Raw genomic sequence first — 12,124 nt, 5'->3', positions numbered from 1 at the left:
ATTTTAAAATTAAGATCAGGAAAAGTGTGTTTAATTTTAAAATTAACTTTTTAGATTTATCTTCATGGTGTATATAATTTTGATTTTTTTTTAAGTAAAATTATTGATTGTAATTAATAAAATTTTATTAAATAAAGAGGGATATTATCTCAAAAAGAAACAATTATGACTGATAGATTTTTTAAGCAAAATATAAACCGTTAGATTAATATTATGACGAATCTATCTAACAGAAATATCAGTTTTAAAGTCTAATAAAAATTTATCATTATTTAAAATCAAACTTTGTATAAGATAATTTGGCAAAAATACTTCTTAAGTGTCTGTCTAAACCCTTGTATAAGATAATTTGGTAAAAATACTCATCCTTCTTTCTCAGCTTTCGAGCATAAATCATTAAAGTCTCTCGAACAAAATCACGGAAAAGAGCTTTTATGAGATAAAATTCGAATAAAATTTAAAAATTGACGTCATTGTTGCGATTCTGAAAACTCATAATAACTAGTAAACTTTCATTGAATAAATAACTGAATCAATAAAATTTAAGAAAAATCATCCACAAAAACAGACTCATAACTTTTTCATATTAACAAAAGACCTCCTCCAAATTCTTGTCTATTTACTGAGAGGCAACAATCAAAATGTAAAAAATTATAAATAAATTTCATACGAGAACTAAAAACTTTTGTTTCCATAAAAAATAAAATGTCCAGCTTGTAATTAGGAACTAAATCATTCAATCCAATAACTATCCGATGATTGCCGCCATAGATCTGTCAAAAAGGTCTGTATATTCTAAAAATTTATTGGATTGTATGTGAGAAACATCACTATTATACAGAAATTATAAATGAACGATCGAAATATTTATGGAGCTTTTAATAGTGACAATAACATCTTCTTTTTTATCGATAGTCAATTGACGCAGATCAGTCTTCCATTGAGAAGGGAAATAAGAAGTTAGGTTTAAGAAAGAGAAAAAGATAATAGTATCGAGTCATAAAGGGACTGCAGAGAAAACTTATATTGAATTCATTATAAGTAATTTTGGTTGTATTTTTTTTATTTGAATTTTCTTTTTCTGAAAACATTTGAAAAGGAAAATTGTATGAAAAAAAAAAATAGAAAATTATAGATTTTTAATTTGAGATATTATGAATTGAAAATAAAATTATCAAAACCTTTGATAATTTGACTTATCATGCAAAAAAAACAAAGTTTTGAATTAATTTATAAAAAGCTATGAAGGTTTAGATTTTATATGTCAATATACCTATTTTTTAAAAAATATATATGTGAACTCCATGAAAAAAGTAATATAAAATGACATATGTTACCTCATATAAAAATAAACTCATGTAAGAATGAACACAATTTTTCTAAATTTAATTTTACATTTGATAAAATAATTAAAATATTTGAAAATTTGATATATGATGTCATAATTAAATATTTAAATTATGTCTGCAAACTCACAACGGTTAATTTTTTGATACCAATATTTCCTTTTTATGTTTTTTTAAAGAGCTTTGACATATCAGCTTGTAACTTATGTGATTATAGGATATAACGTAGAACCAATTAAAAGTTAATTATTTATAATTTTATTTTTTTAAAACATCAAAATTTTATAACTTAAAATAAATAAAAAATTTCATTATAAATAAGAAAGTTTTACATAAACAAAATAAATTAAATTAAATTGTTATAAAATTGAGGTTAATGTTGTCATATTAAAAACTTATATTGCAAAAAAAACAAAAAAAGTCCATTGTAATTTGTTATATGGCACATTCCAACTTCTCCACTGAAAAACAATGAATTGCCGCGTTTGTCCGAAGAATAATATATCACCAATCATAATTTACCACGTGTACGGACATCCGCATAGAAGCGTTCCAACCAAGTAATACACTAGGGACGACTTAATATTTATCATCATATATAAAGAAATACCCAAGGCTCTGAGTCTCCGCACTCTAGATTTTCTCAGGGTTTATTATTATTATTTATTGTTTGCGTTTCTGTTGTGGAATTTAGGGTTTCTGTTGCGAGTTCAATTTAGGGTTTCTTAACGCGATCTCGGACCGTTTCTTCGGGATACTAGTGAATTAGGGTTACTTAGTCGATTTGAGAAATCAATTTGATTTTAACAAGTAATTCGTGCTATTTTGACGATCTCAAAGAATGCCTCCACGGACTGTGAAGAGAGGTGCCGCGGCAGCGGGGCCCAAGAGGGCTCTGCGAGCCTCGAGAGGAGCAGCCAAGGGACAAAATCAGCAACCGGAAGTTGTAGAAGGGACTCCAAAGACGGAGGAAAGGCCGGTTGTTGATGAAAAACCTCAGGTGGAGGAGAAACAACTTTTCGAGAACAAGCCAGTTACAGAGGAAAGGCCAGGTGTAGAAGATGAAGTTGGAGCCAAATTAGATGCTAACGGCTCGGCTTCTTTGAAAAGTAAGTATTCCTTTTTAAAATATCGAATTTCTTTCAGATCTGCTGCGATTGGCACCTTACGTTTACCTGTTCATTGAAATGTATGAAAGGTTGCATCATCCATAACAATTCTCGGTTTTCTCAAAAGAAAAGCAAATTTTTTTATTTTCTGTCATTTTCTCTAGTTGTTTAAGCGGATATATTTTTGGGTAATTATATGATGGGCGTTTTACTTAGGCCTTCAAATTATGCTGTTTTAATAAGGCGATGGGGCTCAAATTACACCTAACGGTATCTGTGAAATAATCAAAGATGTTTTGTTTACCTAAAGAAGGCCTAAATATGAGAGGGATATTGATATTTTTTATGACAATTATCCTTGGAAGGATCAGACTTCTGGAAAATTTAACTGACGACTAAAAGACATTCAATTTATATTGAGGCTTATGGAGAATTCAAGTATTTCTTGACTGGTATGGATCACCTACTTTTTTCTCATGACAGAAGGGGAAGAGGTTAAGGAATCTGTAGATGAGTATGAAAAAGATGAGCGATTGGAGCTCGATGATAATGAACCTGAATATGAACCTGAAGAATATGGTGGAGTGGACTATGATGATAAAGAAATCGAACAAGAGGTTGTTCAGGTGGAGGAGGAGGTGGGGGATGACGTGGAGGAAGAACATGAGGATCATGTGAGTGAAGAAGAAGAGGGTGATCTGGTGGAAGAGGAACTGGAAGATGCTGCTGAAGAACTTGAGGGTGAAGAGGATGATGAGCATGCTGGTGAGGAGGCAGATCATGCTGAGATGGTAGATGGTGAGGAAGAGGATCACCATGAAGTTTTCAAGGAGAGACGCAAGCGTAAGGAGTTTGAAGTATTTGTAGGAGGTTTAGACAAAGATGCTACACAGGATGATCTTAAGAAAGTCTTCAGTCGAGTTGGCGAGGTTACTGAAGTCAGGTTGATGATGAATCCCCAGACGAAGAAAAACAAAGGATTTGCATTCTTGCGTTTTGCAACTGTGGAACAAGCGAAAAGAGCTGTTACAGAGCTCAAAAATCCAGTGGTAATTTGTTATCATGTCATTTTTGGAATATCAAGTAAATTTGCTTCACATCTTAAAAATGTTATTTTCATGTCTGCAATTCCAGATTAATGGAAAACAATGTGGTGTTACGCCAAGTCAAGACAGTGACACTCTTTTCTTGGGTAACATTTGCAAGACATGGACAAAGGAAGCTGTAAGTATATTGAATCATGCTCTATTAAGTGTAAGTTTTCTCCACTGGTGATAGTTGGGAGATGGAAAATTCCTGACATCTGGTCCTTGGTTGTGGTTCCAGTTGAAAGAGAAGTTAAAACATTATGGAGTGGAGAATGTTGAGGATTTGACACTGGTAGAGGACAGTAACAACGAAGGAATGAATCGTGGGTTTGCCTTTTTGGAGTTTTCATCTCGTTCAGATGCTATGGATGCTTTTAAGCGTCTTCAGAAGAGAGATGTTTTATTTGGGGTTGATAGGCCTGCAAAGGTTTCATTTGCAGATTCATTCATCGACCCTGGTGATGAAATTATGGCACAGGTAATTATCTACTCTTACCATTCTGCATTAGCTTTAGATTTCAACTCCGGCTGGATTTGGTGTGTTAACATCTTTGTATTTCAGTATATATGGTGCTAAGCATCTGGGTGATAATGGAAGCATCAATGCAAGCCTGATTTATTGGTTAATGGTTAGTAATCTAGTGTTGGATAAGGTGAATAGGGTTTATACATAATATAACGTATGTTGTCTCATAAAGGTGAATCAGAGCTCTCTTGATTGTACTTTGGGTTTTGTTTTTACAACCTAATCTATTTTTACTTCTCAAAAATTTTCCCCGTTCTTTTCTCTTGCCCTGTTGTTTATACATTTTTTTTTTATTATGGGCCATCTAGGAAGATCAGAATCTTTTGTGTGTGCTTGTTTTGTATTCGTATCATGCTCTTAAATTTGATATGTCTAGTGCATGTACATTTGTGTATGTTTTAGAATCATTTCACTGACTTTATTGTGCAAGTTCAGGTCAAGACTGTGTTTATTGATGGTCTGCCTGCTTCATGGGATGAGGACCGTGTTAGAGAGCTGTTAAAGAAATTTGGGGAGATTGAAAAGATTGAGCTTGCTCGGAATATGCCATCTGCCAAGAGAAAGGACTTTGGTTTTGTTACATTTGATTCTCATGATGCTGCAGTGACTTGTGCTAAAAGCATTAATAATGCAGAGTTGGGTGAAGGAGACAACAAGGTTTCTTTGTTATTTACAGCTTACAGTGTGTTTCTGTGCTGCTTATATTATTTTGGTTCTCAAATGCAATTGCTTTTTGTAATGTGATCGTCTCTTCAGGCTAAAGTTAGGGCCCGGTTATCAAGACCACTTCAGAGAGGAAAAGGGAAGCATGCAAGTCGTACAGATTTCCGAGGTTGGTATGGGGGTAGAGTTGCTAGAGGTCCATGGGTTCGTCCAACAAGAGGACTTTCAAGCCGTGCTGCACCAGCCAGCGTAAAGAGGCCTGCAGGATTGAGAGATAGACGCCCACCTGTGATGTCAATGGCAGCAAGAGGCAGGCCCTTGCCACCTCCTCCCAGGTCCTATGATAGGAGAGCACCTGGTGCGTATCAATCCCACATTCTGGGAACTTTTTAAAGATATAAATATTTACTTATGATGCCTTTTTGTGACAGCTCCAGTGTACCCAAAGAGTAGCTTAAAGAGGGATTATGGTCAGCGTGATGAACTTCCTCCTCCAAGGAGCAGAGCTCCTGCAGATTATGGTTCTAGGGCTGTGCCCGAGAGACGGCCATCCTCCTATAGAGATGAATACTCCTTACGTGGCTCTGGCTATTCGGATATTCCTAGAGGCACATCTCGTACTTCAGCAAGGAGAGCATATATAGATGATGGCTATGGCCAAAGGTTTGAGAGGCATCCTCCAAATTACCGTGAAGGACGTGCACGTGATTATGACTCTATTTCTGGGTCAAAACGTCCATATTCATCAATGGTCAGTTGTGATGTTAGTTAGTCTATATTGCATTTTATCGAATTTGAAGAATGGCTAAACTATTGTTGGGTTGTGTATGCATGCAATTCAAGGATGATGTTCCTCCACGTTATGCTGATGCTGCTCCTCGCCATTCAAGGGCTCGATTGGACTATGAACTTGGCCCGGGTTCTTCTCAGTACGGGGAGGCATATGGTGATAGGTGTGTTATGATCATTTTATGGTTGTAATTTTTTAATGTTAAATTGCCCTGGATTGCAGCAGTAACCCTATATTTCTTGTCATCATTGGTAGAATTGGCAGATCTAATGTGGGATATGGGGGAAGCAGAAGTTCTATTTCTAGTCAGGATTCACATGGGCTATATAGCAGCCGTCAGGGTATGAGCTATGGAGGTGAGTTTTGAGTTTCTGATACATTGGTGCAAATGACATACCTTTGAAGATCTTAAGCCACTGGGTTATTGTGGATTTGCAGGTTCATATGGTGGCATGTACCATGCATCAAACTATGGTGGTGACTATATGTCCCGTGGCAGTGATGTATGCTCTTTATCATTCTTGTGCATTGTTCATGCAGCCAATTGATCTATTCACATATTATTTTCTGATTCTGGACTTCAATGCCAGGTTGGCGGTAGGTCTTACTCATCCATGTACTCCAGTCGTGGCATGGGTGGCAGCAGTTACATGGGCTCTGGTGGTGGTTCAGGATCTTATTATTGATGTAAGTGAAACTTTTAGTTTTATATCATTTCCTGTCATAAGTGCTCGAGGAAACACATAAGCTTTTTGCCTTGCCTATTCTTTTGGAGCTCATGACTTCCGAAGACAATGGCATCTCTTCTGATTCCTAAGAGGTGTGATTGGACAAAAAGGAACCTATGGTCACAAGTTAATTTGTCTATGGAACAGATTTGAAATGACAAAGAGGATGCTGTAGGATGTGGACCATATGAAGCTTATGCTTTATGATGCTTACATTTTTTGGAGACAGCATGTGTCAAGCATAGTAGCCTCTAGATGTTGGTGGAAAATGTTTGGGCTTAAAGTTTTGCAGTAATGGAAGGGCAGCTTTGCTTGAAGTCTTTCTTTTTTTTAGATCTGCAGATTGGATATTTGTCAAGTCCTAAGCTCTTATGATGTAAGGAAAATTTCACTGCTTCAAGGATGAAAACAAGAATTGCTTAATATATGTATGAATTTGATCTTTTGTTCTCAATTATATACTTAAGTTCTTCAGCTGATGGATGTTGGAAGTCATGCTGTGTCATCTGTTACAGCATGTTTATTGAGAACTTGAGATACTGGTGCATTTTATATATTGGTAAGGGATTTTGGATATTTGTTATGATAAAGTCATTGGATAAGTTTAAGACTTGGAAGGTATTTTAATTGTGGTAGGAGCGTGTTCTCTATGAGTGCCATAATTCTTGTGTGAATGGAAAGGGAGTTGTCGACCGAGCTACTGACCTTGATAGTAAGTTAATTCCCACATTATGTAGGCTTACATAATCCTGCTGCAGTTTGTTTGAACTGTAAATCAAGGATCCATTATTCAGAGCATACTGGAACTCATTGGTGTGCTTATATTGGAAGTCCATGATGTCTATGGCTTATGAAGCATCAGTTATTTCAATGCGCCATAATATGATAATACATTTGGAAATTCTATTGCTGATATTATATTTGTTACTGAATGTATTGCATTTAAATGGAATGGGTTGATAACTTCCAAGGAAATAAACTGACTTTTTTGTTGTTGCATATATAGTTATTGCTTGTGTAAGTTGGAGTATATTACATGGAGTTGAAATGATAAAAAGCTTTCTTTCTCAGCACTCACCAGCTGTAAAACCATAGTTGTGCTTGCATAGCAAAAGGACATTTGCCTTTTTATTTGATAATGCCATTCATCAAATAATTCATCTGTAGTTTGGCTGCTATTTCATTCATATGTTGTACAAACTGCTGTATGATGCGGCACAGGCTGCTTGTTTTATTGGTGGAAAACATGTCATTGATTCATCAAATACTTGGTGCTTTCTGTGGGATAGTGAAGGCTGGAAGTAAGCATTTTTACATGGATCTTTTACAGAAACTCGGTTGGGGCACTACAATGGTTGCAGTATTCTTTGGTTTCAGTTGATATTCTGGTTGCTATGGTGAGCAATGTCATCATGGTTGAAAAGGTTGGAGTATTTCTCGAGGGAATATTGTGTCGCTTAGTGATTGAGTTGCACTATTGGAGTTCTTCTGTGATATCAAGTAGGTAAAGGCTTGTGGTTTATAATAAGCTGCCCCCATTGAGAACTTAAAGCATTAATAGTCATGCAAACAAGAATTTGACTGCAAACTTAGATTGTTGCGGTTTTCTTGCTTGCATAAAGTTGGTTTAGCACCGAGTACAAGAATGTAATCTCAATGGCTGAGAAAAATTGATTATCTGTTGGGCTCTGTGCCCTACAAGGACTCTGTTCTATGCAGTAAACAACTTACCATTTCTTGATTTGGAGGTTATCGCATGGTTTAGGGCTTTGGAATCAGTTCAAATGGCTACTTGCAGGACGTAGCCATTCTTTACTAGTTTTAAGAAAATCTCCTATTCGATGAAAATCTCCAATTCGATGAAAAAAGAAAATCGCCCAAGGATGGTTTTCATACCTTCCATTCATTTTATGACACACCACTTTTTGATTGTATAGGGTGTTGTGTTTTGCATCTTAACTTTGTGACATGATTTATGATTTCTGATTTCTGATTTCCTGTGATTAACCATAGATGTTTGTATTTTGAGAGGGAGCGGTGGTTTTTTCAGAGGTTGAGCTCCTACCAGTTTTTTTTCTTTGCAATGATTCCTCTACAGCTAGGTGCTATTGATTTTGTTACTCTGAAAATTTCTGCAATATTTGGCTTTGTGAAAAATTGTGGAAAATTTAGTGATTGGCCATTGTAATGAATTCTCTCCCTGTTCCTGCTGCTGTAAACGTGTTTACATATCGTATGCAGATGCAACAAAATATAAGAGAGTAAGTCCACAATTTCCCAGTATATGTTTGACTTGTAGTGGCATAAAAACGAATGTTTTCTTCTACTATTTGGTGCAATTGGAAAACCAGATTTGCATTTAATCACTGAGGTGGCAGGAAGATATCTCTCTCTTTTCATGGTTCAGCGTATCATCGTTATCTTGTGTTCCTTTGCAACCTTCGACGCTTCCCTCTCCTTCATATATGCCGTTCTCTCTATTTGCGTAATCCCACCCTAAACTCTATTTGAGGATGTCATCAAGCAAGAGTAGGCTCTCTCGCTGCCTTGATAAAGTTCCTCCTGTCGTCGACTTCAAGTTTGTGTGCTCAATTATAGTAGATGGATTCGGGCTGATTGCTGAGCAATACGAATGGTAGCATAGTCTGATCAACCAATTGGATTTATAATGATTTGTTATTTCAATTTTAAAAACCTTCTGTAAAAATTTGTAACGTACTTGTTAATGAATTATTAGTTTTGTTCATTCATGATATGTGATTTTTCATTTTGGGATTATCCATTGGTGGTTTTAGGAAATTTGAGCGGGGGGGGGGGAGGGAGAAGATTGATAGACACGAAAATATACGGTGGGAGAAAACGGAGGGCTGAAACATAAAAGAGGATTAGAGATAGAAGAGAGGAGAAATGAGGAAATAATTTGAGAAGGATTTTATTGTTATATTTTAGATTCGCAATTCTTATGGCTTTGGGGCCAAACGTTACCTTAAAAAATTTTGAAAGCAATAGGACGCCAATTTTAGGTGTGAGGACAGAATTTCTCAGGCTCACAGCCAACATGGCGCAAGATAACTTCCTAGGCCTACGAATCTTTAATTTTTTTTCCCCAAACACAATTATATACTTGGGCTAACCATCACAGAATACTTTTGTTTCTTTTATGTTTGCTTCCAATGCCCGGAAAATATTTAAATGGACACGTGGGCGCGCAATTATTTATTGGGCCAGCATGGCTAGAAAAGTTTATTAAGCAAGTCTTTTAAAATTGCGCCTTTTTACCAATAATCGTCAATTGAGCAGAGTGCAGGGGATGCCCCCAAGACACAGAATAATTGTATAACAATATAACATGTGAAATGTTTTATGATAACAAAAGGACTGATTGCTTAAACATTATTTATTTTGGCGTTGAGAGCAAATGTTTTAATTGTAGAAAACGATAGGTTCAACAGCTACTTAAGGTTTATAATAAATCGCATTCCATGCGTTTCCGAAGATCAAGAAATTCAGGAATACAGGACACAGGTTCCTGTGGATTTTAGTTTAAGATGCTTCCAATGGGACGCTCTCTTCTTTTCTGGGATGTTACATTTTCCCGTGTTAAGACCCAAGTTTATGCGACTCTCTTTTGGACATAGATCAGTCTAGTACCCTTAAATTCTGTTGACAGACAATCAGACAGAAAGAGATCTTTTATGGGTGGGCATTGGGTATTTGTTCCCAATTGTTGAGGCTTTGTGCTGATTACTGGGGATTAAACTTTCAGTTATGGATTGATGAGCGATGCTTTTAATCATCAATCTCTGGAAACTCTTGGTGCTTTGTAAAATTAAATAAGCGAGGATGAAATAATATCCAAGGATCCGTGGCGCAATGGTAGCGCGTCTGACTCCAGATCAGAAGGTTGCGTGTTCGATTCACGTCGGGTTCAAACCCCGCATTTTTGTCCTTCCTTTTTTGACTTCCTCGGCTTCGCATGACGAGGACGCCATCTTCACATCCAACGAATTATATACTTGTTTACTTTTTCACTCCAACTTCATTTACCATTAATCAGAGAAAAACGCTGCCTCTGGTGAATCAGGGCCATAGTTTCATACTACTGCACTCATATTATCTACTCAATGGATCATTCAGTAGCCAAATATATATATATATATATATATATATATATATACAATCAAGCAATAACCATTTTAGGTGTAGCTACACTTTGAATATCCCAAACAATCAACTCAGCAACAACAGCAGGAGGACCTTTGACACATTGAAACCTACAATAGCCATACTAGTTAAGCTATCGATAACCTTACTACTTTCATGATGATAGTGTTTTAACTTAATATCTTAAGAACAAGCAACTCCCGGCATTGAAAAATCAAATTCGACATCGGAAAATTGCATTAAAAGTAATTTAAATTTATATTCAACAAAATTTACATCATGTACTACACTTGCTATTTTTTTAAAAAAAAAAAACAAAAAAAAAACATCGACATACTTCTTCGTTATCTCTTTGAATACACATCAATTTCTTCTCTTTTGTTGCCTTTCTCCCAAAGACGGCTCTCCTCAAAGTCCATTTTTATTTACACAATTCCAACACCACCCTATGTACAAAGCTCCTCTTTGCACCAAATAAGAAACTACCTCGTCTCCCTCTACCTCTATTTGCAGAACAAACTAAAAATAGACACATCTTCATTTCTTTTACTTCTCCATAAGACGTAAAAGCAATCTTCATCAATCAGCAGCACAATGCCTTAACTCAGCTTCTCACCAACACCATTAACCTCTAAACCACATAAAACGACATCTCGCCTCCATCGTTTGAATACCAACACTTCACACAACAGAATTACATCCACTTCTCACTCTCTCAACACCCATTGAATCCAGCTTTATTAAGCTACCAACTCATTTGTCAAACCTACCCACTCATGCTTCTCTCCATCGTTCAAACCTTTCGTGGATTCAACCATTTCCTTCCTCACCACTATCGCTTCGCTTCATCCCATGTTTGTTTCTAAAGCAATTTATTTTTCTGAATCATTTCATTTTGTGGAATTCAGTTTCAGCTTCTTTGGGCTTTTTAATCTTAAGAGTCAATTGTCTAATTTGATCTTATTCTGATAAAAACGAATGTCAATAATTTGCAAATGAAGCAATAGTAGAAGAAGAAGAAAAGAAGTGAAGCTTAGAGAAAAACAGAGTAGGTCATCTGAAAGTAAAGGAAGGAAAACAATGGATGAATATGGAGTAAAACATTAAATTAGTATAAATTTATTAATAAATTAACAATATTAAATTAGCATAAATTTTATGTCAGCTTCCATTTATAGCTCACAAGATCATCTGTATATATTTACAGGATTCAATTGTTGAATTGGATGCGCACATGTATATATATAATATATATATATATATATTTCCATGCACATATTTAATCGGCCACTCTTCAATCTGTCCAGCTAATAGATTCTCTTACCAGCACTTAATTAGAAAATTTTCTTTTAAACTTATTTAGAGAGAGAGAACTTTCAACTTTTGCCCTGATTTAAGCATATCAGCAACTGGGACATCAGCTTCAAAAACGCAAACACATGACCTTCTTACACAGGAACCACGACCCTGTTAACAACCTAGTGGAGATAAAAAGTTAATAGTCTAACCTAGGGTATGGTTCTCTCTCTTTTTCAGGAGAAACTGCAACTGTTGAGTTGGCTTTCCAGAGATATTACAAACATGAAGTTAGCTAAATTCCACAAACAAACATCAAGCAATATCATTCAGACAGACAATTTCTTAATCCTATAATTTGGTTTCCATTTCAGTGTTTTGGAGCATCCAATCCAAACATTTGAAAACCCAACT

At 35.8% G+C, this 12,124-nt stretch overlaps 1 protein-coding gene and 1 non-coding gene across 5 annotated transcripts; both read left to right on the top strand.

The window, feature by feature from the left end:
- The first annotated feature begins 1,967 nt into the window (after nucleotides 1-1,967).
- On the top strand, nucleotides 1,968-9,000 carry LOC110615556 (heterogeneous nuclear ribonucleoprotein R). Of its 4 annotated transcripts, none has more exons than XM_043957071.1 (12): nucleotides 1,968-2,455; nucleotides 2,939-3,504; nucleotides 3,590-3,679; nucleotides 3,782-4,021; nucleotides 4,505-4,726; nucleotides 4,826-5,090; nucleotides 5,170-5,483; nucleotides 5,576-5,685; nucleotides 5,778-5,878; nucleotides 5,961-6,025; nucleotides 6,113-6,209; nucleotides 6,398-9,000. In XM_043957071.1, exons 1-11 carry the CDS (start codon nucleotides 2,188-2,190, stop codon nucleotides 6,206-6,208), a joined length of 2,337 nt encoding a protein of 778 aa, XP_043813006.1. In that variant the 5' UTR covers nucleotides 1,968-2,187; the 3' UTR covers nucleotide 6,209; nucleotides 6,398-9,000. The 4 variants fall into 4 exon arrangements, with proteins under 4 accessions (XP_043813006.1, XP_021613173.1, XP_021613171.1 ...); XM_021757481.2 differs by having other exon boundaries at nucleotides 5,164-5,483; nucleotides 5,787-5,878; XM_021757479.2 differs by having other exon boundaries at nucleotides 1,969-2,455; nucleotides 5,164-5,483; nucleotides 7,581-9,000.
- A 1,109-nt stretch (nucleotides 9,001-10,109) lies between these two features.
- Nucleotides 10,110-10,181, top strand: TRNAW-CCA. The gene has a single exon. It is a non-coding gene; the product is annotated as a tRNA-Trp (tRNA).
- The last annotated feature ends 1,943 nt before the right edge of the window (nucleotides 10,182-12,124 follow it).

The sequence above is a fragment of the Manihot esculenta genome, chromosome 5, assembly GCF_001659605.2.
Source record: "Manihot esculenta cultivar AM560-2 chromosome 5, M.esculenta_v8, whole genome shotgun sequence".
In the NCBI taxonomy this organism is placed as follows: Eukaryota; Viridiplantae; Streptophyta; class Magnoliopsida; order Malpighiales; family Euphorbiaceae; genus Manihot; species Manihot esculenta.
Note: the sequence above shows the minus strand (reverse complement) of the source record. Positions and strands in the feature narration are given on the sequence as shown.